Source organism: Phalangium opilio, unplaced genomic scaffold (genome assembly GCF_054372755.1).
Source record: "Phalangium opilio isolate 3A_F unplaced genomic scaffold, DU_Popi_V2 ptg000024l_1, whole genome shotgun sequence".
Lineage (NCBI taxonomy): Eukaryota > Metazoa > Arthropoda > Arachnida > Opiliones > Phalangiidae > Phalangium > Phalangium opilio.
Genome location: NW_028324155.1, coordinates 4812882 through 4833128, shown reverse-complemented (window position 1 = coordinate 4833128; position 20247 = coordinate 4812882). Strand labels below are relative to the sequence as shown.

Below are 20247 nucleotides of genomic sequence, written 5' to 3'. Positions count from 1 at the left end.
TGGAAAAATTTATCGGTCAAATTGTCCAGTGACCCCCCTTAGTTTTTGAAAAAATTATGGGACATTTTAAAATTTTATTGGACAATGTCCAGTGTTCTGTGGTTATTTCCGGCCCTGGACTGCAGTGTTGTCAATTTCCGCGGGCATAACCCACTCGAACTCGCGCTCTAGTACACTACCCAAACTTAAATTTTTATTTTAAGGAATTTAGGCCTACATCAGTTTTGATTAATTATTTCCAAGTGTTTAAGATTAATTTCCTTCAATTCGGAATAGTTTTCTTAATTTTAATTGTTGAATAATAATTATATTAATCACTGTTCACGCATGGAGCAGCTTGCGCGGTGGACTCGGTGGAGAGCGTGGGCTATAGGGTAATGGCAGCCCTCTGCCTTCGTCTGTATTAAGCTCTATGGGGAAATAACATGGGGTGCCATTAGTCTATAGCTTAACAATTTTTGCTAGCAACCACAGCCCACTCGATCACGCACTCACGGCCGCAAGCTGCCTTGATATTTTTTTATGGAAAAAAAAAAATTGCAGTTTTAATTAAAATTCCATTTATTATCGACAATAATCTTCCATTAAAACGTAATGGGGCTCTAATTCATTATAAATTTCAACCCTATGACTTAATTAATAAAGAAATGAAATTACAAGAGTATATTTTATAGTTTTTAATCACATATTAATGGAAATACACTTAGTTCTATTTTTCATGCAATGTAAGTTACTTTCGTTAGGTGAATTATTGAAGTTGTTTTCTCCGCACATATTATGTCAAAAATTTCAATATCCTAAATACCTAAACTACTTGTTAATTAAAACTAAAAAAAAAAAAAGTAGTAGCCAATGGCAGAATAAAGAAATATGATCTTGGTCAACAAAACATAAGTCATTCTATTAAACCTAAGTAAAACATTGCGTTATTATTACAAAATTAAACTGTCAGTTGTTCCTTGACAATATTAAAAAAAAAAAAAAAAAAAAGAAAAAACTTGGCTTCAGCAAAAATGGAAGCAAATAACACTTGTAAAAATGTAGGAAAATATACATGACAGGATTTTTTGCACCCTTAAACATTTTTTTATTATCCAGATTTGAATAGCAGGATTGCCACCTGCCCTAGGTAAAAGTAAATGAAATGTTTCGTTTCATGGGTGACATAGCTACCAAAATTTCGCCCAACAATGCAATGCCTAAAATGTTTAATACAGATTAATTAAATTTAACTTTAAAAACCACAGAAGATATTCAAAGTTTGGAATACTTACCACGTTGGGTTGTACTTTCGATCAAATTCTTTCTTAATATACGCTGCAATGTCTTTCTCAATATTGTATTTTTCTAACGCTTGCGTTGCAATGTCCACAGCATCTTGCTGCATCTCTTCAGACATGTCAGCATTTTTGATAACGGCTTTTCTATCAGACATTTTGAGTTCCTCTACCGCAACCTAAAATTATTTGACAATTAACTTAGATTAATTTTAGACCAAAATATGTTCCCGCCTTTTTTTTACAATAGGACTCGTTCATTCATTAGGCCTATTAGTCCCATGTAAAATTTCTAAACCACGCAACAATATAAATAAATAAATAAATATTTACGTACCTTGTAATTTAAAATGAAGAGTTTCTTCGAGTGAATGCGCTGCAAATACTAAACAATTAGTTTTAACTTTCAAATGACGTTAAATACTAACAATCGGTACTAGCGAACATTCACGTTGTATGAGAAACCGAGAAGTGGCGGAATGTAGAGGACTATGTACCGAAATTGAATTTCATTCCGCGCTGTTATGGGCTGACTTTCAGAAACAGAGCTTTATGATTGGCTTGTTAAAAGTATTCTGCCACCATCTGCCATCCCAGAACACCTTGCGCGAGGAAGGACTTTGTCAGGGCTGGACATAAGGAACTAGTCAAGGCATTTGACTACTAAAATAAATCGAAATCTGGGGGCTCACTAGTCAACTTGACTAGTAAAAAAATGTCCCAAATATTCGTAAACCATGCGTCTCACTAGTCAGTGACTACTAAAAAAAATTGGGATAGGGGGGCTTACTAGTCAGGCTGACTACTAAAAAAAATATCCTTATGTCGAGCCCTGGACTTTGTGCGCAGTGTGGCATGTGGGCCAATCACGAATAAGAACTTGGTTATGCGCTATGTTTGCCGCAGCTTCTTCAAACTACACAATTTTACTATAGAAAACCGGTTTTTGGACAAGATTTTTAATAGTTTAAAGGTTGTAAATAACTATAGGAGGAAAGTGTAGAGTCCAAGGTACAAGTCATTGAGTTACGAAGATATATTTTGAAGAGAATTTGAATTTTGAAATGGACGAATCGGATCCTTCGCCTTAATCTGCCGTAGCCTTTCCTAGTGTATCTCTAAACTCCAACCTCATTGGTTGCAGCACTAGCTGAAGGTGGCAGTAACGGTCAATTGTTCGATTTTCTCACTTTGCTTTGAGGGGCAAATTGAGGCGGCCATTTTCTAACTTTTTCTCGAGGAGGAAGGAGAATCGGGAACGGGAGCATTGCCAATCTTTGGGCATCGTTTGATTGAAATATTGCGAGATGTCTTCCTACAGAAATAACGAATGCCGAATCTACGTAGGAAATTTACCACCGGATATTAGAACGAAAGACATTGAAGATCTTTTCTACAAATTCGGCAAAATTACTTTCATCGACCTGAAAAACCGAAGAGGGCCGCCATTTGCTTTTGTTGAATTTGAAGACCCAAGGTACGCGATACGGAATAAATATTTATTCGGATTAAGAATTTGTTTATTAAATATGATTTATCCATTAACAGAGACGCCGAAGACGCTGTTCACGCTAGGGATGGTTACGATTATGATGGCTATAGACTTAGAGTCGAATTTCCAAGAGGCAACGCGCCAGGACGTTCTCAAGCCCCTAGAGGCAGAGGACGCGGACCACCGGCTCGAAGGAGTCAGTACAGAGTTTTGGTAACAGGTAGGCGATATTTAATATAATCATTTGAAAATTTGTCTGTTACGCCATACTGGACTTTTATTTACCGTGAAAGTAACTCAGTGCCAGATAACAGACTAGACGAATGAATGTATCTTTAGGAAGCAATCCTGTTGTTCTCGTAACTCGGTTGTGCCAATATTTAGATAAACAGTTCAAAAGTATAGTTAACGCGGGATTTGGAGAGTTAAATGTTGAGAACTTTATTAGGTTTACCACCGACTGGAAGTTGGCAAGACTTAAAAGATCATATGAGAGAAGCTGGTGACGTATGTTACGCTGATGTTTATAAAGATGGCACTGGTGTTGTTGAGTTCCTAAGGTATGAGGACATGAAGTATGCCGTAAAGAAGTTGGATGACTCAAGATTCAGATCGCACGAAGTAAGCGTAATTGAACTTGTGATTCATCAATGAAGAAACTGCGTCTTAAAAGCAATTTTTTTTTTTGTTTTTGTTTTTGTAACAGGGAGAAGTGGCTTACATCAGAGTTAAAGAAGACAATAACAGTCGTTCAAAGTCAAGAAGCAGGAGTTATTCGCCACGCAGAACTAGAGGATCACCTACTTATTCACCAGCCAGAAGATCACGTTCTGGTTCACGTTCTCGTTCTAGAAGCCGTAGTCGTTCGAGATCTCGTTCTCGTTCAGCTTCTCGCGATTGAGCTAAAGTGTTATAACGTGGAGGAGTTTTAAAAAAAGGGAGGAAGCAGCCTCAATCATTAATGGACCTTCTATAAAGAGACACTAAAGCTGGACTCGGTCCCTTTATTTTAAAAGGTTGATACCCCCTTTTGCATCCCGTTAACTCAGAGAGATAATAACTCCTTAAAAAATAATCTGTATATGTTGTGACACTTATTTTTTAACATTTCGTACAAACTGTTTGCCATAAACTTAGAAAAACTTCCCCATTATTGATTTTTTTTTATTATATAAGAAAAAGGAAAAGATAATTGTTTATCCTAATACATCTTTTTTCCACTTGCACTTATTGTCTAGACGAATCGGTGGATTCTGGAAGGATAGCCTTTCACTTCTGGCTGTACTCTGGAATAAATATCGCTTAAAAAATTTAAAACTGGGATATGACAGATTGAACACACTTGATTTAGAAAAAAAATGGAAATAAAATGCAAAGGAGCCAGGAAATTAATATTGAGGGATAACCGTGATATGTGGAGAGGAAATAAGGCACCTTAGAGGAGCGCAATTACTAGGAGAGCACGCAAAACGTTAGGAATGCCCAATCGATCACGCTAGGAGCCCCCTAATGGACCTATCCACAAATGGAGACTGGATCCTGGATCACTAATTTGGCCAGGAACGCATTTGTCCTAGGACACGTTTCCTTAAGTGGATAGGATCGAAACTAAACTAGCCCTCTGTTCGGGACAAGATAATTGGAGGAAGCTCTATTTACATTTTCGAGGGATTAAGGATTTGGAATCATGGATCCGATTGAGGACCACTCTGGATCATTTTTCCCTGGGATTAGGAGGAAGGAAACAAGTTGGATTTGGGGAAGTTTGGAAATTGGAAACTTAGTGGGGGGGTAGTTGTAGGATAAAATTAATTTTATTTTCAGCTTTACAGCGCTGAATAAGAAAGTAAGTATGAGAAGATTATCGGAAGAAGAATCTACAAGCTTGACTTGTTCCGTTTTGTACTTGAATTTAAATTCATAATAAAATACGGTTAACAAAAAAAATTTGTGTTTATTAAACCAACATTAGGGAACAACGTAACATAGGCAAATATGTACAATGGAGGCTACATAGTGTCTTCATAATGGTTTCTGTTCCAGGAAAATATGTACAATTGAAACTACAGTCATAGTGTCTTCATAATGGTTTCTGTTCCAGGACAATATGTACAATTGGAACTACAACTACATAGTGTCTTCATAATGGTTTCTGTTCCCTTTCCGTCCCCAAAACTTCCTTTTCAATCTCCCAAAGTTCAATTTTCTGCTTCGTAATAGCTTTCTAGAACATTAAAGCGGAAATAAATATTATATATAAGCTGAATAATATTTAAAGGGGCACGATAAAAAACAAGTGGGGCGGAAGCGCACCTTTACACATTCCTGGTACACTTTGAATAGGGGAGCGCACGTGTCTTGAGTATGGCCTTTGAGGAACTTGTCGGAAAACCAAGAATTGAAGCATTCTTCATAGTGTTTTTTCAAATCATTACAATCATTTCCTACGCTATTCATTTTCATCCGTTTAAATACGGTAATTGGAAGAAATAATACGATAATTCTATTATATGAATGATCAATCAAAGACCTTGCTGATTCCGTCACTAGATGGGTCGAGCCAGGGTCGAGCATGAGCTGCACGATGCGCATGCGCTTGGATGATATCGTCCGGCCTTGAGAGAGAAAAATATCCTCTTGGAGTTTCAGTTTGGACGGTTAACCGATTGTTCTCGTTGAGCCAGAGTAATTTTTAAATTAAAAAGTTAGTTTATAACTTAACTTATGGCAGAAGCAGCGGTTGAACAACCTCCAAACCTGCGATTTTTCTGTCATAAATGTTCATTGGAAATCAGTCCCGTTTTACCAGTAAGATGATAAGATCCATGTTTTTATATTTAGTAACCAAGGCTTAGGCTCCGGTCTTCCAACTAACTACATTATATTAGTGGCAACTTGGCAAGCAAGACCCCATTGCCCCATGCCCCAGTCCCCCACAGGGGGGAGGCCTTATTCATATTTAAGCCTAGGCTATTTATTAAATGCAAATATGAAAATATTCAAAATAGTAACTCAAATCTTGAAATACACTACAAACCATTACATTAACCATTCATATTAAATACAAATTTTGTATCTTTTGGTGTTGTTCGTACAACCATAGTTTCAGTTAGAACATAGGAAACAAATAGGACGACACGAAGCCATTTGTTTTATTAATATGTCAATAACCTATTGAAATTATGTTTTTGCTAGTATATAACTCAATCTAGTTATATAAATCAATGTAGTTGCATAGTTTTGACCCCTTTAATATTATATTCTTAGGACTTCACGTGTCCTAGTTGTCATTCAGGGTTTATTGAGGAACTTGCCCAAAATAACACAGAAGCCAGGTTAGTACACAACTCTGAGCTAGATTATATAACAATAAAAATAATTTATGTAACTCGTAATCTTAATTAATCATTAAATAGGGAAGAATCGGATGAAGAAAACATTGATCCATCCATTCAGTTTGCTGAAGTAATAGGAATTTTTGTCAATAATGATATGGTCTAAAAATTAGATACAATTTTTAGCTTTGGAGTGAATTTATGCAAGACATATTTAGAAGGGAGGATATTGAAAACCGACAACAACAACAACAAGCTTTTGACGGTAGTGACAATAGACAGGCTGAAACTTCTCCAGACGTGATAGACAATACAATGCCACCGACAAACAATGCATTCTTGAGGCACATAAGGAGAAGAAATAGAACACATCCTAGAAATTCCCGACAACCAAGAGGAGAAATGAGGTTTACAGATGTGGAAGGGTTTGTTTATTAACTAACTAACTTAAAGGGAGGGTGAAGTAGAAAATCAAGTGATTTTTTATCGATTTTTCTACTAATTATAAGACCAGTCTGCATAGTGAAACATTCAGGAAATACCAGTTCCGAATGATCTTAAAATTCAAATTAGGTTCAGATTTTAAGGATATTTTTAAAGAAGGTCCTACGACCAATCGCGTAACGTCCTGCCTGTTTATTAACAAAATTCTCGTGGCATGTTACGTGTTGAATGAAATTTATCACGAGATTTGATAAAATTCGCGCGCGACGTGATAATCATGGCTCGAGACATGGAGCGTGCCACGAGAAATTTGTTAACAAAAAGGCAAGGCGTTACGCGATTGGTCGGAGGACCTTCTTTAAAATTATCCTTAAAATCTGAACCTAATTTGAATTTTAAAATCATTCGGAGCTGGTATTTCCTGAATGTTTGACTATGCAGACTAGTCTTAAAATTAGTAGAAAAATCGATAAAAAATCACTTGATTTTCTACTTCACCCTCCCTTTAATTAATATGTTTCAACATTAAGTATTGGAACAGTTTTATAGAAATTACGAGATTTATCTTTTTCTTTTTAGTGGCTTACAACAACTTCTAGCTTCAGTAGCGGAAAACAGAGGAGCTGGATTTAGAGCCTTTTCTGGATTTCCAATGTAAGATATATTGATTCCCTGAAAGGTTTTTTTTTTCATATTTGATGAATGATTTTTTTATAGCTTTCTTAATCTACATGGAAACCCTGGGGATTATGCGTGGGGTAGAGGTGGCTTAGATGCAGTAATTTCCCAGGTTCGATAATACCTGACGTAAATTATATTTAAAATAATGAAATGTAAAACTAATTTCATTAGTTGTTAAATCAATTGGATGGAACCGGACCTCCACCCTTGCCCAAAGACAAAATTGATGAAATTCCTACTGTAGAAATATCTAAGGAACAAGTTGGTTAGTATTTAATTGTAAATGATTAATTATGATTGAATTAATGAATTATTTATTCCATTTATCTTTTAGACAAAGTTTTACAATGTACAATATGCATGGAAGATTTCAGGGTATTAGAACCTGTTAAGAGACTAGCTTGTCAACATCACTTTCACAGGGATTGTATAATCCCTTGGTTGGAATTGGTGAGAATGAATTTTGCGTTTGAATCATGGATTAATTTCCTAACAGGGTTCATACAAACCTGGAAAACCGGGAATAATCAGGGAAATAAGTAGTTGACAAAAACCTCAGGGAAATTTATAATTTTTAGTAAAATTCAGGGAAATCAGGGAAATTTGCGTCAAACAGGGGCCGAGTAATTAAGCAAAATGTTCATAAACACACCCCCTCCATAGGATTAACATTACACTATACTTTGGAGGCTCATAACTCTGGTTCTATTAGAGATACGGGGATGTCCTTTGAGTATGTTATAGTCCTATTTGCCCCCCATCTAACCATTCTAAAAACTAAGGGCTACGACAAACAGGGGCCAAGTAATTAAGCAAAACGTAAACAAACAACCCCTCCATAGGAATAGCATTAGACCCAACTTTGGAGGCTCGTAACTCTTGTTCTAGTAGAGATACGGGGATGTCCCTTGAGTATGTTATAGTGCAATTTGTCCCCCATCTAACCATACTAAAAACGTAGGGCTACGACAAACAGGGGCCAAGTAATTAAGCAAAACGTAAACAAACAACCCCTCCATAGGAATAGCATTAGACCCAATTTTGGAGGCTCGTAACTCTTGTTCTAGTAGAGATACGGGGATGTCCCTTGAGTATGTTATAGTCCTATTTGCCCCCCATCCAACCATACTAAAAACATAGGGCTACGACAAACAGGGGCCGAGTAATTAAGCTAAATGTTCATAAACATACCCTCCATAGGATTAACATTACACTATACTTTGGAGGCTCGTAACTCTGGTTCTATTAGAGATACGGGGATGTCCTTTGAGTATGTTATAGTCCTATTTGCCCCCCATCAAACCATACTAAAAACTTGGCGATCAAATAAAAAGGGGCCAAATTAAGCAAAATGTTCATAAACATGCCCTCGATAAGATTAACATTACACTATACTTTGGAGGCTCATAACTCTGGTTATATTAGAGATACGGGGATGTCCTTTGACTATGTTATAGTCCTATTCCCCCCCCCTCCTTTGTTAACATTTGCTCCATAGGATACTCCATATAGGGGAAAAACCTGGAAAATTCAGGGAAGTATATGGGAATTAAAAAACTTGGAAATCTCAGGGAAATTAGTTTTCCAAAAGTTGTATGAACCCTGCCTAATTACTTTTTTAATTTTTTGATTAATCTTTTTAGCACGGAACCTGTCCTATTTGTAGAAAACTACTTCACGAGAATCAGGGTTTGAATTCTCAAGGTTTTGGTAGTGGTGGGGGGCTAGGAACTGGTTTAGATATGCCAGGTACAAGTAGCACGGGAAGTAGTAGGTCAAGCTCATCAGAAGCTTCAAGCAGTCACAGTGAAAACAATTCCTCAGGAACAAGCGCGACATCCTCTAGTTCTTCTTCCTCCTCCTCAGCCAGTCATCCTATAACGCCTAATTATGATATATTTAACGAGTTTGATTGATACTTTAGATTTTTGTTTTTCACTTATCTAAAGAAAACAAAACAAAACAACAAATAAAAAAATCCCTAGACCCTCTTTCTATTTCTCCGTTTTTCGTGCTCAGACTTCAGCTTGTATATATTTCTCAATTTACCAAACTTAAAAAGAAAAAGAATTAATAACAACCAAAACACAATCCAAACAAACAAACAAACAACAAAAAAAACCTAATGAGCAATCATTATTATTATTGCATTCTCATTTAAACTCTACCCAAAATTAAAAAAAAAAAAAAATACCTGCAAAACCAAATTAATTATCATTTCTTCATAAAAACTGTAAAACGTTTCTCAAAAATCTGAGGACTGTGTTTGTGTTTTTGAGTGATGAAGAAACTTTTTTTTTTTTTAATCTTCAAACAAACAATTTTCAAGAAGTTAAATTTTAAATCTCCTTAATAATATTTTTCATTTTGTTTTTTGTTTTTTTTTTCCCCCCCAATTTCTGGTTTACTTTTGTTTATTATTAATTAATTAAATAAATAATTAGTAGTAAATAATTATTTTCATATTTGTAGAGAAGTAGTTTGAATGCGGGAGAGAAATTAAAAAAAAAAAAAAAAAAAAATGTGACTGAACTCTTTTAGGAAGTATGAAGGAGCAACTTGAACTGAACTGAACTGGTTTTGAATTATTAAGTAATGTTTTAACTTTTAATGACTCTAAGGGATAATTACATTTTTTTGGGGGAGAGGGGTTATAATTTGTTGTTGTTCCTGTGTTGCAAAAAAATTGCTTTTATATTTGAATAAGAGCAATTAATTAATTATTATTCTCAACAGTTGACTTAATTAATTTAATTTAATTTACCTTAACTCAAAGGTGAAATGAAAAACTAAACAAAAATAAAAAACGCTTTAGAAAAGCATATAAAAATAAAATAGGGAAAAAATAATAATTAGGTTCTGTATAATGTTTCAGTGTTCTAACTTAAAAAAGGGTAAAAATTTAAAAAAAAAACATTTTTGGTTGAAAAAAAAAATTGTTTAAATGTATATTGCAAGAAGAACTATAAAAAATTTATGCTTGAAAAATTAAACAAAAATCCAACCTTCTCAACTCAACTCAAGAAACCCAGGGTTTAATTTTAAATAAATCCTTTTGAATTAAAAAAAACTAAACAAATCCCCTTAACAAATTATTTAATTTAGTTTAAAAAACAAAAGTCATTGGTTGGTTAAGTATTTTTTTTTTATCTTACTTCAGTTCACGCGTAGTTAACGTTAATGAGTTGTATAAAATTTTATTCAACTCTTAAAAAATAAATAAATAAATAAACCAAAAGTAAGGTTAATTTTAATGTATTAAAACAGAAACGAAGAAGACTCATTTATTCAAATTCAAATTCATGACAGTCATACACTTTTTTTTTTTCATCAATCTTTGACAATGTTTGATTTGAAGAAGTTTGAAGTGAACACCATTTTATTTCTTTTGGCATGTTTTTTATTTTTATTTATTATTGAACAGCTTTTAATTCAACTTCAAAATGTAAAGTGCTATTAGCGGGAATAGGACCAGTTGATTTTTGACCGTAACCCATACTAGGTGGTACAACAATCTTCCTCTTTCCTCCGACTTTCATGCCATCTAAAGCAACATCCCAGCCTTTAATAACTTCTCCCTTTCCTAATCGGAATCCAAAAGGTTTGCCCTTCGTTAAACTATCAAATTCTTTGTTGTTAGGTAATTTTCCAGTGTAGTATACGTGAACCTAGGTCAAAATATTAAACTTCCTTATAAGGAGAACCTTATTTTCAACAAATTTAAGGTGGAATTCATAAACGTCAGACGCAACGCAATTTAGTACAGCCAAAGGCAGGGCGTCATGCGCAAAAGGCAGAAGTTTGCGCACAACGCCCTGCCTTTGCCTGTACTAAATTGCGTTGCGTCCAACGTTTATGAATTCCACCTTTAATTGTTAATTAATTACATATTTTCCAGGTTTGGCTACCGGACCCTTCCCTTCCAATAAATCTTCAACTTGAACACCACCTTGCACCTTTTTGGCCTTTCCCCCGGTTTTAGGTGTTTGTTGTTGCTAAAGTTTTAATTAAAAATAATTAATTTTAATTAGTTTTAAACCAATTTAATTGAAGAATAGAATTTTAAGTTTTAAGTTTCGGGAGCTTACACTTTTGTTTAATTGAATATTACTAGGAGTTTGTTGCTGATCTTGCTAATAACGACAAAGATTCAAGATAATAAAAAGGAAAAAGTTTATTTCAAGAAATAAAATGAACGAGGAAAAAAAAATGTGACACAAATCTTAATTTTTATTGATTGACTTATTAACCTTTTTTTGTTTCTTTCCTCCGGGTGTTTGACCCCCATTGAAGGAATTTTCAGCACCCCCTTTTCCTTTCTTGTTAGATAATTGATTCTGTTGTTGATTAGGACTCTTATTTTTCTTTCCAGATTGCTGAGGAGTGTTACTGTTTTCTTTCTGATTTTTCTTTCCGGATTGTTGAGGAGTGTTTTGGTTCTGATTCTTCTTTCCCGATTGTTGTTGTTGGGAAGTGTTTAATTGCTGCTGCTGCTTGTTTCCTTTACCACCACTTTGGGGAGTCTGGTTCTTTTGTTGTTGTTTGTTGCCTTGAGGAGTTTGACCTTTAACAATTTGTTGTTGTTGCTGTTGCTTCTTTTTCTTCTTGCTAGAAACTGGAGTTTCTCCAGCATTTTTCTTGTTAATACCTATTAAAAAAAAAAAGATGGACAAAAACATTTAAATCTCATAGAAAAATGGCAATGGCAATAACAAGATCAATACCAAAAGGATTGATTGCAGAAGCGTCTCCATCTTCACTGTCATCATTATCTTCATCATCCTCTTCATCATTTTCATCTCCTTCCATGTCACCATCCTCCAAATCAGAGATGTCATCAGAATCTAGATCTGAAAAGTCATCATCATCATCGTCATCATCATCATCATCATCAGAAGATTCATCTTTTTGAGCAAAGAGAGCTTTTCCATTCTTGGATAGGTTTAATTTCTTATCAGGGGATGTTGCATCATTTTTGCTTTTCTTAGCGCTATTGTTTTCATTGCCAGTTAATGGCCTTTTTCCGGAAGCATCTGCAATAAACCAAAAAAGATTAGCTCAAATACTAGATCAAACTTTCACAAAGTTCATACTTAGAACTGCCGAGGGAGACCAGTCATCATCATCCTCATCTTCGGAATCATTTTCCGTTGCTAAAATGGCGCTAGTATTGCCCTTGGATTTGGGGGATTTTTGGGGAGATTTAGTCGCAGGAACTTGCTCAGTTTCTTCTTCATCACTACTACTGGAATCATCGCCCATATCTCCAACTAAATATCCTGTCAAGTGGACTGTTCCCTCTCCCGATAAGTAAAACGTGACTTCTTCCCCTTCTTCAAACATTAGGTCTAAATTGGCTTGTAGACTTTTGCCATGTTCGAGAGTGCAAAGAACAAAATCTGATTTTTGGTGCTCTAACATGACTGATACAAATTTACTCGTTTCTCGGGGAACTTAAAAAAACCAAGAAAGGTTAAAGAAAAACCCGGTAAATACTTTTTGATTGAGGAGGGGATACTTACGAAGCAGATTTGCTTCAAGAGCTGCCATTGACAAGTGATATGATGCCTCCACTATTTGGGAGTACTTCTTCCCGCTTTCTATCGTTACTCCTACGTAACAATTAAAGATAATTAACTAAAATTAATAACTATCCTACATAACAAGAGATTTGTGACCCACGAGGGCCATGTGGGAGACCAAGGCCCGAGCATGACAAAGAAGGTATAAGCCTTGGCTTTGCCGGCTTTTCGCCCCATAGGTTTTAATAAGAAAAACATAATTACCCCAAAACATCTTGATATTGAACAATAAATGCAGTAATTTGAATGAACTAAAATTTAATTTATCGAGCTCAAAATTAATTATTAGGACGTAAATCGCGTTATCAACGTGTTAATGCCGAACGAGGTAATGGAAAATATTCTCCAGCAAGGTTCCGTTTTGCTTTTTATACTTTATTACTTTGGCCTCCTATTGGTGGAAACTTTGGACGGGGAGAAAATATTTTCAACCCCCTTGATCATAGCCCACTTGATCACGCACACTGGCTGCACGGCAGTGCACGCGCTCACTACCTCCTATATAGGAGGTAGTGACGCGCTTTAATTTTTAATGAGACGTGTATTGAAAGATTTGATATTATCTTGTAAAATTTAAAGCCTTCAGCTTTAATAGTTTTTTTATAAAAAATAAAAACCATCACATAGTAGAGAATTTTGCCCCTTCAATTTCTCTACTATGTGATGATTTTTATTTTTTATAGAAATAAACTATTATAGCTGAAGACTTTAAATTTTACAAGATAATATCAAACCTTTCAATTCACGTCTCATTAAAAATTCAAGAGATTTGAACCAGTAGATGCACTAATATTGTCAAAAACGTTGAAAAAACTGGTCCCCTCCCATAGACGCCCATGTTAAAACCAGACGGGTTTGAATTTTAGACCGAACCTATGTTATAGAGTGCTGTCAGAAGCGCCGGTGTGACGTCACCCATGCTGTTTTCCCATAAAGAAAAAACGGTAACTGTCATGGCCGCCCATTGCTAAAGGCAGACTCGTGACGTTTAACCTTGGATCTGACGTCACAACTGACAGCACTCTATTCTCATTTTTAGGGTCGATTGAGCGGGCTTCTATAGCGCGTGCAGCCAGCGTGATCAAGTGGGCTATGCCTTGATCGTAGAAAATTGATAAAAAAATTTGACAAAAATCAAATGAAAAGTAGCATCGTGCCAGACCGGTTAATTTCTCAAATTAGTCGTGTTAATTGAAGACTAACTATTGATTACAACTGAAAATTTGTAAAATGTTTATTAAAGGAACGATAGTCGCGTTTAGTCATATATTTCGGTATGTTATAAGTTTTTTAATTACGCTTTCTTTGTTCAAGTTAAATTTGTTGATGCGTCACTAAGCCTTGGCTCATTTTTTACGAATTTAATTTTTTTTTCTAGGCTAAAATGTCCAGGAAATTCATTTATAATGAAGTTTTTAACAAAGGACGAATGCGTTGATGTGTTAATTAAAGTAACTTAATTGAAAATTAACTAATTAATATTATATATTAAGTTCCGTAGAGGGGCGGGGGAGCTTAAAGGAAAAGAGGCCATTTTTAGGGATTGGCGTTAAGCCTATTTTTTCCGGTTCTGATATTTTTCAGGATGAAGAACATTTCTCATGGAGAGATCATATAATTAATGGTGAAACATACGAGTTACATGATTTAAAATCTTGTATTTTGACAATGGTACGCTAGTTAATGGTAGTTAACTTCCTATGGTGTAGTATATTAATTGAATAATGGGTTTATTAGGGTAAATCTGAAGTTTCAATGCTAATGACTACAAAAGCATCTGTCTTGCGTAAAATTAATATTGGTTCTATAACCAATGAACCTAAAGATAATTACATATTGGAGGATAAGAGTCTCATTACTTATAAAGTAATTTTTGCTAAGCCTTTGCTGCTTATGGGGGGGGGGGTTACATAGGTCAAATTAAATCTCTTGATTACAACTCAACAGGGATCAGTAACCAAGATTGTTGATAAGAACCTTTGTATCTACGAACTAGACAATACTGTAACACTTTGTACCATCTATTTGAAATCCAGTACACAAATTCCCAATTTTAATGTTGGAGATGATGTTCTCATTGAAAGAACCCATTTATTTAAGTCTCCAAAGGTAGAACCCCCGAGTTAATGTCACCCCATTCTTGCGTAGTCTATAATTTAAGTTAATTTACAGGAACAAGCTTTATTATGTTGTGGTTTAACCAATATTAAGTGCCAAATATCTGGCAATGTTAATGATGATAGCACAATCACCATGCTTTCCAATTTAATTTGTTGCATGGGCATTGGTTATAAGTCTCTTCAAACCTTCAATTATATCATAACCACTCTCAATTCTAAACTATGCCCCACTCTCATGTCTTACAAGCAGCTTTTGCAATGTGAAAAATACCAAAATAAGTACGAAAAAAAAAGATATCCCCCTTTAACCTAAGCATTGCAGCTTAAACTTGGGTATCATTTTAGCTTGACAACTGCCAATGGTTTGCTAGCTGTTCTACTTAACTGTGGCCATTTGATTGAGGGGTCGCTCTTGACCTCGGACTTCACTTACTCTGCTCTGAACGAGTTTGTGTCCCGCCCTCATGTCTGCTTGGCCACAAGAGACGGCTGTCTGCAGAAAGATGTTAGTTTCCCGTTGTTGGAAACCATTCTAATGGAAGCCAAAAAGGCCACGTTTATTACCCTCAAAACGTGGAAATATTCCAAACTTACGTCGACTAATAAAAATAAAAAAGTACTTCATCAAATAGTAAGGTAGCTTAAAAGCTATCTTACTAATCATCTCATCTTGATTTGTAGGTTCTAGTTGGCTGTCTTACAAACACTGAGGATGGTTCAGTGTACCTTCACGATCAGTCTTGCGCCATTCCTTGCACTATCATTAGAACCTCATCAAATTCTCAAGACGAGGAGAAACTCATCTCATTGTGCCCTGTATCTCATAAACGCCAAGGCAGTAACTTGAACCACTTGGTGGCCATTTCAACTTACGAAGTTGTCACGGAGAAGAGCAACCTGACGGATTCTTCTCCTCATACCTACATTCTGGTCAAAGACACTGATATCATTTCCCTTAACGAGAAAGAAAGAAAAATACCCGTGAATGAAAAAGAAGAGAAGAAACGAACTGAAGTCTCAATGAACATCTGTCAAGTATTTTTACCAAGGAAGAAATCCCTCCCAGTCTTAAGTAATGACGAATGGAAGGATCAATTCATTGTGGAGGGAGTTACCATCAGTAACATTGTCGTGGAAATGGATCAAAGAGATCCTGATTACAGAAAAGACGTTGGCTTCCAGTTTGACGATATCTTTGATAGTGACGTTGCCAGTAACTTGCCTGACTTTCTTGAAAGAAGAAAGAAGGATTTGTTGGTTAGCAACGAGTGTCTTTCTTTGTATCCTTGGTTTGAAGTTGGCAAGGCAGTACTGGTCAAGATACCTGTTAAGGTACAGATTGAGGAAGTTACTACCGAAATAAGGAGATTCATCTATTCCAATAATCCAATGACGTTGGTCAAAGGGACTATTATTCAACCCTATGGAGAAGCTGAGGAATTATGCCCAAAACATTCAACTACCCCTTTGGATAAAAAGGTAGTATTTTTTATTTTTAATCGGCGTTTAATTAATTTAAAATGGACTCTTTTGTTTTCAGGATACTAAAATTAAACTAGTGAAGGAAGCTTGCTTCTGTTCCTTCATTACCAAATATCATTCGATAGACGAAGTGGCGACTCATGGGTAACTATTAATTAAATTAAAATAAAATCTAAGTTAAAAAGTGTTTCTAATTACTATTGTGTTTTAGCGAAATTTACAATCCATTTGATTCAATTGAGGTTGAAGGATTTGTAAAGGAAAAGTGGATTGTTAAAAATAAAGAAATGAAAAATGGTATTTAATATTTATCTTCAAATACCATTTTTTTTAATGTTCATTAAAGATAATTTTATAATTTTTCTGTTTAGAATCTGATCCTCCATTGCAAATAAGTTTGGTTTTAGCTGACAAAGAAAACACTTCCGCCACTTTAACTCTGTACATCACTGAAAGTCACCCGGATTGGACTCTTTATGGGTTATTACCCGGAAGTTACGTTCTTTTATCGGGTGTAAAGGTTTTAAAAGCCCAACAAAGTGGATCGTATTATTTGAAATCGGCCAAGAGATTCGGTCTTCAAGTGGTAGACAAAAACGCTATAATTGAAGAAAGCTTCTGGAATGCTACAAAGTAAGATTAAACACCATTGATAGATTCAATTGGTTGATTGCTAATTGTTGTACGTTTTGTTTGTTTTCTTTTGTAGAAGCCCATCGCCTTTGAAGTACTTTATGCACGTTAATGACAATCAACCATTCAGGTCGCTTAGTACTGTCATTAGAGTTTTATCGGTGGAAATCTTGGAGTGTGTTGGTCAGGCCAGTCAAATACCGCCCGCTAAAGCCAAGTTTATTTTGGATGATGGAAGCTTGCAAGTCACCGCTCATTGCACCGGAGTCAATGTTAAACATTTGTTGAATATCTCCGAACGTCAATGGCAAGATTTGTTAGCTGTTGCTTCATCTGAACGTGGAGGATTACATTTTAATTGGGTATAAAATATTCTTCTTCTTCTTCTACTTCTTCTTCTTCTTCTACTTCTTCTTCTTCTTATTCCTTCTTCCTTCTTCTTCCTTCTTCTTCTTCCTTCTTCTTCTTCCTTCTTCTTTCTTCTTCTTCTTCTTCCTTCTTCTTCTTCTTCTTCTTTCTTCTTCTTCTTTCTTCTTCCTTCTTTCTTCTTCCTTCTTCTTCTTCCTTCTTCTTCTTCTTTCTTCTTCTTCCTTCTTCTTCTTCTTCCTTCTTCTTCTTCTACTTCTTCTTCTTCTTATTCCTTCTTCCTTCTTCTTCCTTCTTCTTCTTCCTTCTTCTTCTTCCTTCTTCTTTCTTCTTCTTCTTCTTCCTTCTTCTTCTTCTTCTTCTTCCTTCTTCTTCTTTCTTCTTCCTTCTTTCTTCTTCCTTCTTCTTCTTCCTTCTTCTTCTTCTTTCTTCTTCTTCCTTCTTCTTCTTCTTCCTTCTTCTTCTTCTTCCTTCTTCTTCTTTTTCTTCTTCTTTTTCTTCTTCTCTTTCTTCTTCTCTTTCTTCTTCTTTTTCTTCTTCTTCCTTCTTCTTTTTCTTCTTCTTCCTTCTTTTTCTTCTTCTTCCTTCTTCTTTTTCTTCTTCTTCTTCTTCTTCTTTTTAATGTAATCTTTGAATTTTAATTTTAATTCTTGAATGTAAAATTAAATAGTATTGTTCCCTTTTTCATTAAATAATAACGTTCCCTTTATGGTTTAATTACAGTGGAACGTTCATAAGAAGGGTGACAAGGAAACTAATGGAAAGATTTTGTTGTTCCGTTATTTGTGCAGTCGTAGTGAAATTAGACGTCAAGTTATTGCTCATTGCAGAGCTTATTCGTCCTCTAGAGAAGGTGCGAATTATTCTGTTATTTAATTCTAATAAGTTAATTTCAGGTTGAATATTAATGGTAAACTTGAAGTAAAATCCGTTTTCTTTGTTTTTTCTTTTGTAATTTAACAGCTGATAGTTTGCAAAAAGGACAATTTCGAGTGTTTTGTATCTCCATCGAAAAGGTGCAACCTATCGATGTTTCAGTTGAGTTATTAAGGTTACTAAGGAAATAACCTTACTTAAATCATGGGAAAAAAAAAATAAAAATCAGAAAAATAAAGGAATAATATAGCATCAATTTGGAAGAATTTATTTTGGGTAATATAAACTTACAATTCTAGGCATGATGCTTTTTAGCTTTGCATGGGATTTCTTGATAGAAGTTTTTATTTTTAATGCATGCTAGCGTAAGTTCAATGGCTTAGTGCAGAATGGACTGCAAAACAAACCGCGTGTAGTCAATTCTCGCGTCGTTCTCGAACTAGCTCTCAAGCATTACGAAGTATAGGTTATGTCATACTTATGGAAGGAACATCTATATCTATATAAATCAAAGTCCTGACTGACTGACTGACAGACTGACTGATAATCAAGGCCCAGCCCAAACCGCTTGCCCTAGAAGGCTGAAAATTTGCAGGAACGTTATTCATAAGTAGTAGGCGCGTACTAAGAAATATTTTTCCAATCCGTCGCCATCTTAAAAAATGGCGCCCAGAAATGTAAAAAATCTTCTCTATGCAACAAAGTACGCGCGTTTCAGCCGATTTCAAAAATATTTAGTACACTGGTTTCCTTTAACCTATAGATGGGCTGAATGGTCTTTTGGGTTCGATTTGTTGCCATCTTTTTAAATGGCGGCCAAAAACTTAAAAGCCTTCTTTATAGAATAATGTCCGCGTGAAAAGTAATAAAAAATGTCCCGACGGGCTGACGGGCAACGACGAGTGCCTTCGCTCCTAGGGTGCTACAAAATATTAGTCATCAGTAAAATCTACCCATTCTTTCTATCCTTTTGATAGAAGTGCTTATTACACGCGAGCGACGCCGCGGGTAACACCTAGTATCTTATAAACTTATGACGGAAATTTTTACGCTTTTTCTCTTCACTTCATTTGCTTGTTTCCAAAAAAAAAAAAATCAATTCTACGCTTCAGCGACCCTGATTAGCTTGGAATTATAAGATCGCTACTTTAAATTCCATTTTATTTTATTTTTTTAACTATAATTAATTTCAAAACCGCGGGAATTTGAGTCTTGTTGAATATTCCAAACCTTTTTTTTCTTCCAAAGTCAGTAAGTTGAGCCAACCCTTTACGATGATATTTCTATATATAAAAAATTATTCCTTCCATGGAATCTCTGGGGAAGCAATTTTCTCTTTCTACTATATTAAAAAAAATCGTTTGTCAAATCTTAAGGCCAGAAAAAAGAAATCATTAAAATGCCTGGATAAGGGAAAAACTAAACTTGAATTCCCCCATTCAAGAGGTGTTACCCCCAAAATTACCCCCCCCCTGTCTCTTGTCAGTGAAATTTAAACTTGGTAGTGGCCTTTTAAACTATATAAATAATTGCAAACTCATGAATGTATCCGATGGGGTTTTTTTTTCTTTTTTACTTTTCCCTTTTGAATTTTGTCACTCCAGCTAGAGAATGGTTTTGGTCCGTTATGGGGCATGGGGGGGGGGGAGGTTGAATCTTGGGGTGACAATTTGATTAATGTTAGCCAAGCTCCATGAATATTCTGGCACACGCGGATATTACCTTCCCGCCTTTGAATGAAAGATCGGTTGGTTCCCGCAAAAATGTCTCTAGACGATTAATCGCTTGGATTGAGATTGCTCTACTGCGAAAGAAGGCCTATTTTAACTTAAGGGTTGTTTGGAATTACGCAATTGAATTGGGTATCCTTGATTATTGCTCCTTGCATTGGTATTGGCCTATTCGGTTTAGAGTTGGCCTTTGAACTTTTCTTTTTGGTGTTTTCCTTTTGTTACGCAT

General features: G+C 35.4%; 7 protein-coding genes across 8 annotated transcripts in view; 4 read left to right on the top strand and 3 right to left on the bottom strand.

The window, feature by feature from the left end:
• Window positions 1–662: 662 nt before the first annotated feature.
• On the bottom strand, window positions 663–1773 carry LOC149692321 (dynein light chain 1, cytoplasmic). Its single transcript, XM_089868036.1, has 3 exons — window positions 1615–1773; window positions 1275–1456; window positions 663–1199 (listed from the first exon to the last, which is right to left on the bottom strand). Exons 2-3 carry the CDS (start codon window positions 1433–1435, stop codon window positions 1091–1093), a joined length of 270 nt encoding a protein of 89 aa, XP_089724162.1. The 5' UTR covers window positions 1436–1456; window positions 1615–1773; the 3' UTR covers window positions 663–1090.
• Window positions 1774–2467: 694 nt separating this feature from the next.
• SF2 (splicing factor 2) lies at window positions 2468–4086 on the top strand. 2 transcript variants are annotated; one of them, XR_016382673.1, is made up of 5 exons: window positions 2469–2754; window positions 2826–2989; window positions 3218–3390; window positions 3476–3785; window positions 4008–4086. XR_016382673.1 is itself a non-coding variant. In XM_089868034.1 (4 exons), the coding sequence occupies exons 1-4, from the start codon at window positions 2585–2587 to the stop codon at window positions 3668–3670; spliced, it is 702 nt and encodes a 233-aa protein (XP_089724160.1). In that variant the 5' UTR covers window positions 2468–2584; the 3' UTR covers window positions 3671–4086. The 2 variants fall into 2 exon arrangements, 1 of the variants encoding a protein (XP_089724160.1); XM_089868034.1 differs by having other exon boundaries at window positions 2468–2754; window positions 3476–4086.
• A 343-nt stretch (window positions 4087–4429) lies between these two features.
• LOC149692319 (uncharacterized) lies at window positions 4430–5361 on the bottom strand. Its single transcript, XM_089868035.1, has 2 exons — window positions 5083–5361; window positions 4430–4993 (listed from the first exon to the last, which is right to left on the bottom strand). Exons 1-2 carry the CDS (start codon window positions 5359–5361, stop codon window positions 4910–4912), a joined length of 363 nt encoding a protein of 120 aa, XP_089724161.1. The 3' UTR covers window positions 4430–4909.
• Window positions 5362–5434: 73 nt separating this feature from the next.
• On the top strand, window positions 5435–10744 carry Iru (E3 ubiquitin-protein ligase Iruka). The gene is made up of 9 exons (XM_089868033.1): window positions 5435–5577; window positions 6037–6104; window positions 6186–6234; window positions 6291–6529; window positions 7128–7202; window positions 7266–7338; window positions 7401–7494; window positions 7564–7679; window positions 8873–10744. The coding sequence occupies exons 1-9, from the start codon at window positions 5494–5496 to the stop codon at window positions 9143–9145; spliced, it is 1071 nt and encodes a 356-aa protein (XP_089724159.1). The 5' UTR covers window positions 5435–5493; the 3' UTR covers window positions 9146–10744.
• Window positions 10469–13193, bottom strand: Fkbp39 (FK506-binding protein 39kD). Its single transcript, XM_089868030.1, has 8 exons — window positions 13016–13193; window positions 12752–12841; window positions 12323–12682; window positions 11954–12262; window positions 11480–11877; window positions 11318–11362; window positions 11117–11224; window positions 10469–10897 (listed from the first exon to the last, which is right to left on the bottom strand). The coding sequence occupies exons 1-8, from the start codon at window positions 13023–13025 to the stop codon at window positions 10643–10645; spliced, it is 1575 nt and encodes a 524-aa protein (XP_089724156.1). The 5' UTR covers window positions 13026–13193; the 3' UTR covers window positions 10469–10642.
• Window positions 13194–13946: 753 nt separating this feature from the next.
• LOC149692316 (uncharacterized) lies at window positions 13947–18544 on the top strand. The gene is made up of 14 exons (XM_089868025.1): window positions 13947–14085; window positions 14190–14262; window positions 14396–14482; window positions 14549–14677; window positions 14759–14920; window positions 14984–15210; window positions 15277–15547; window positions 15613–16410; window positions 16472–16557; window positions 16625–16710; window positions 16785–17046; window positions 17123–17408; window positions 18136–18265; window positions 18376–18544. The coding sequence occupies exons 1-14, from the start codon at window positions 14042–14044 to the stop codon at window positions 18477–18479; spliced, it is 2745 nt and encodes a 914-aa protein (XP_089724151.1). The 5' UTR covers window positions 13947–14041; the 3' UTR covers window positions 18480–18544.
• Window positions 18513–20247, top strand: part of LOC149692311 (acetylcholine receptor subunit alpha-like 1) — a 126361-nt gene continuing 124626 nt past the window's right edge. The window contains exon 1 of the mRNA XM_089868027.1: window positions 18513–18564. The gene's annotated coding sequence lies outside the window, so the exon portion shown is untranslated. The remainder of the gene's footprint in view (window positions 18565–20247) is intronic.

Coding starts and splice junctions, on each gene's coding strand:
- Iru (XM_089868033.1), top strand. CDS start 5,494: ATGGCAGAAGCAGCGGTTGAACAACCTCCAAACCTGCGATTTTTCTGT. Junction 5,578..6,036: donor AAATCAGTCCCGTTTTACCA/GTAAGATGATAA, acceptor TTATATTCTTAG/GACTTCACGTGTCCTAGTTG. Junction 6,235..6,290: donor CATCCATTCAGTTTGCTGAA/GTAATAGGAATT, acceptor TACAATTTTTAG/CTTTGGAGTGAATTTATGCA.
- LOC149692316 (XM_089868025.1), top strand. CDS start 14,042: ATGTTTATTAAAGGAACGATAGTCGCGTTTAGTCATATATTTCG. Junction 14,086..14,189: donor GCGTTTAGTCATATATTTCG/GTATGTTATAAG, acceptor TTTTTTTTCTAG/GCTAAAATGTCCAGGAAATT. Junction 14,678..14,758: donor AGAGTCTCATTACTTATAAA/GTAATTTTTGCT, acceptor ACAACTCAACAG/GGATCAGTAACCAAGATTGT.
- Fkbp39 (XM_089868030.1), bottom strand. Junction 12,683..12,751: donor TCTTGAAGCAAATCTGCTTC/GTAAGTATCCCC, acceptor GGTTTTTTTAAG/TTCCCCGAGAAACGAGTAAA. Junction 12,263..12,322: donor GTCTCCCTCGGCAGTTCTAA/GTATGAACTTTG, acceptor GGTTTATTGCAG/ATGCTTCCGGAAAAAGGCCA.
- LOC149692319 (XM_089868035.1), bottom strand. CDS start 5,361: ATGCGCATCGTGCAGCTCATGCTCGACCCTGGCTCGACCCATCTAGTG. Junction 4,994..5,082: donor TGTACCAGGAATGTGTAAAG/GTGCGCTTCCGC, acceptor TTAATGTTCTAG/AAAGCTATTACGAAGCAGAA.
- LOC149692321 (XM_089868036.1), bottom strand. CDS start 1,435: ATGTCTGATAGAAAAGCCGTTATCAAAAATGCTGACATGTCTGAAGAG. Junction 1,200..1,274: donor CGAAAGTACAACCCAACGTG/GTAAGTATTCCA, acceptor TAAACATTTTAG/GCATTGCATTGTTGGGCGAA.
- SF2 (XM_089868034.1), top strand. CDS start 2,585: ATGTCTTCCTACAGAAATAACGAATGCCGAATCTACGTAGGAAATTTA. Junction 2,755..2,825: donor GTTGAATTTGAAGACCCAAG/GTACGCGATACG, acceptor ATCCATTAACAG/AGACGCCGAAGACGCTGTTC. Junction 3,391..3,475: donor CAAGATTCAGATCGCACGAA/GTAAGCGTAATT, acceptor TTTTTGTAACAG/GGAGAAGTGGCTTACATCAG.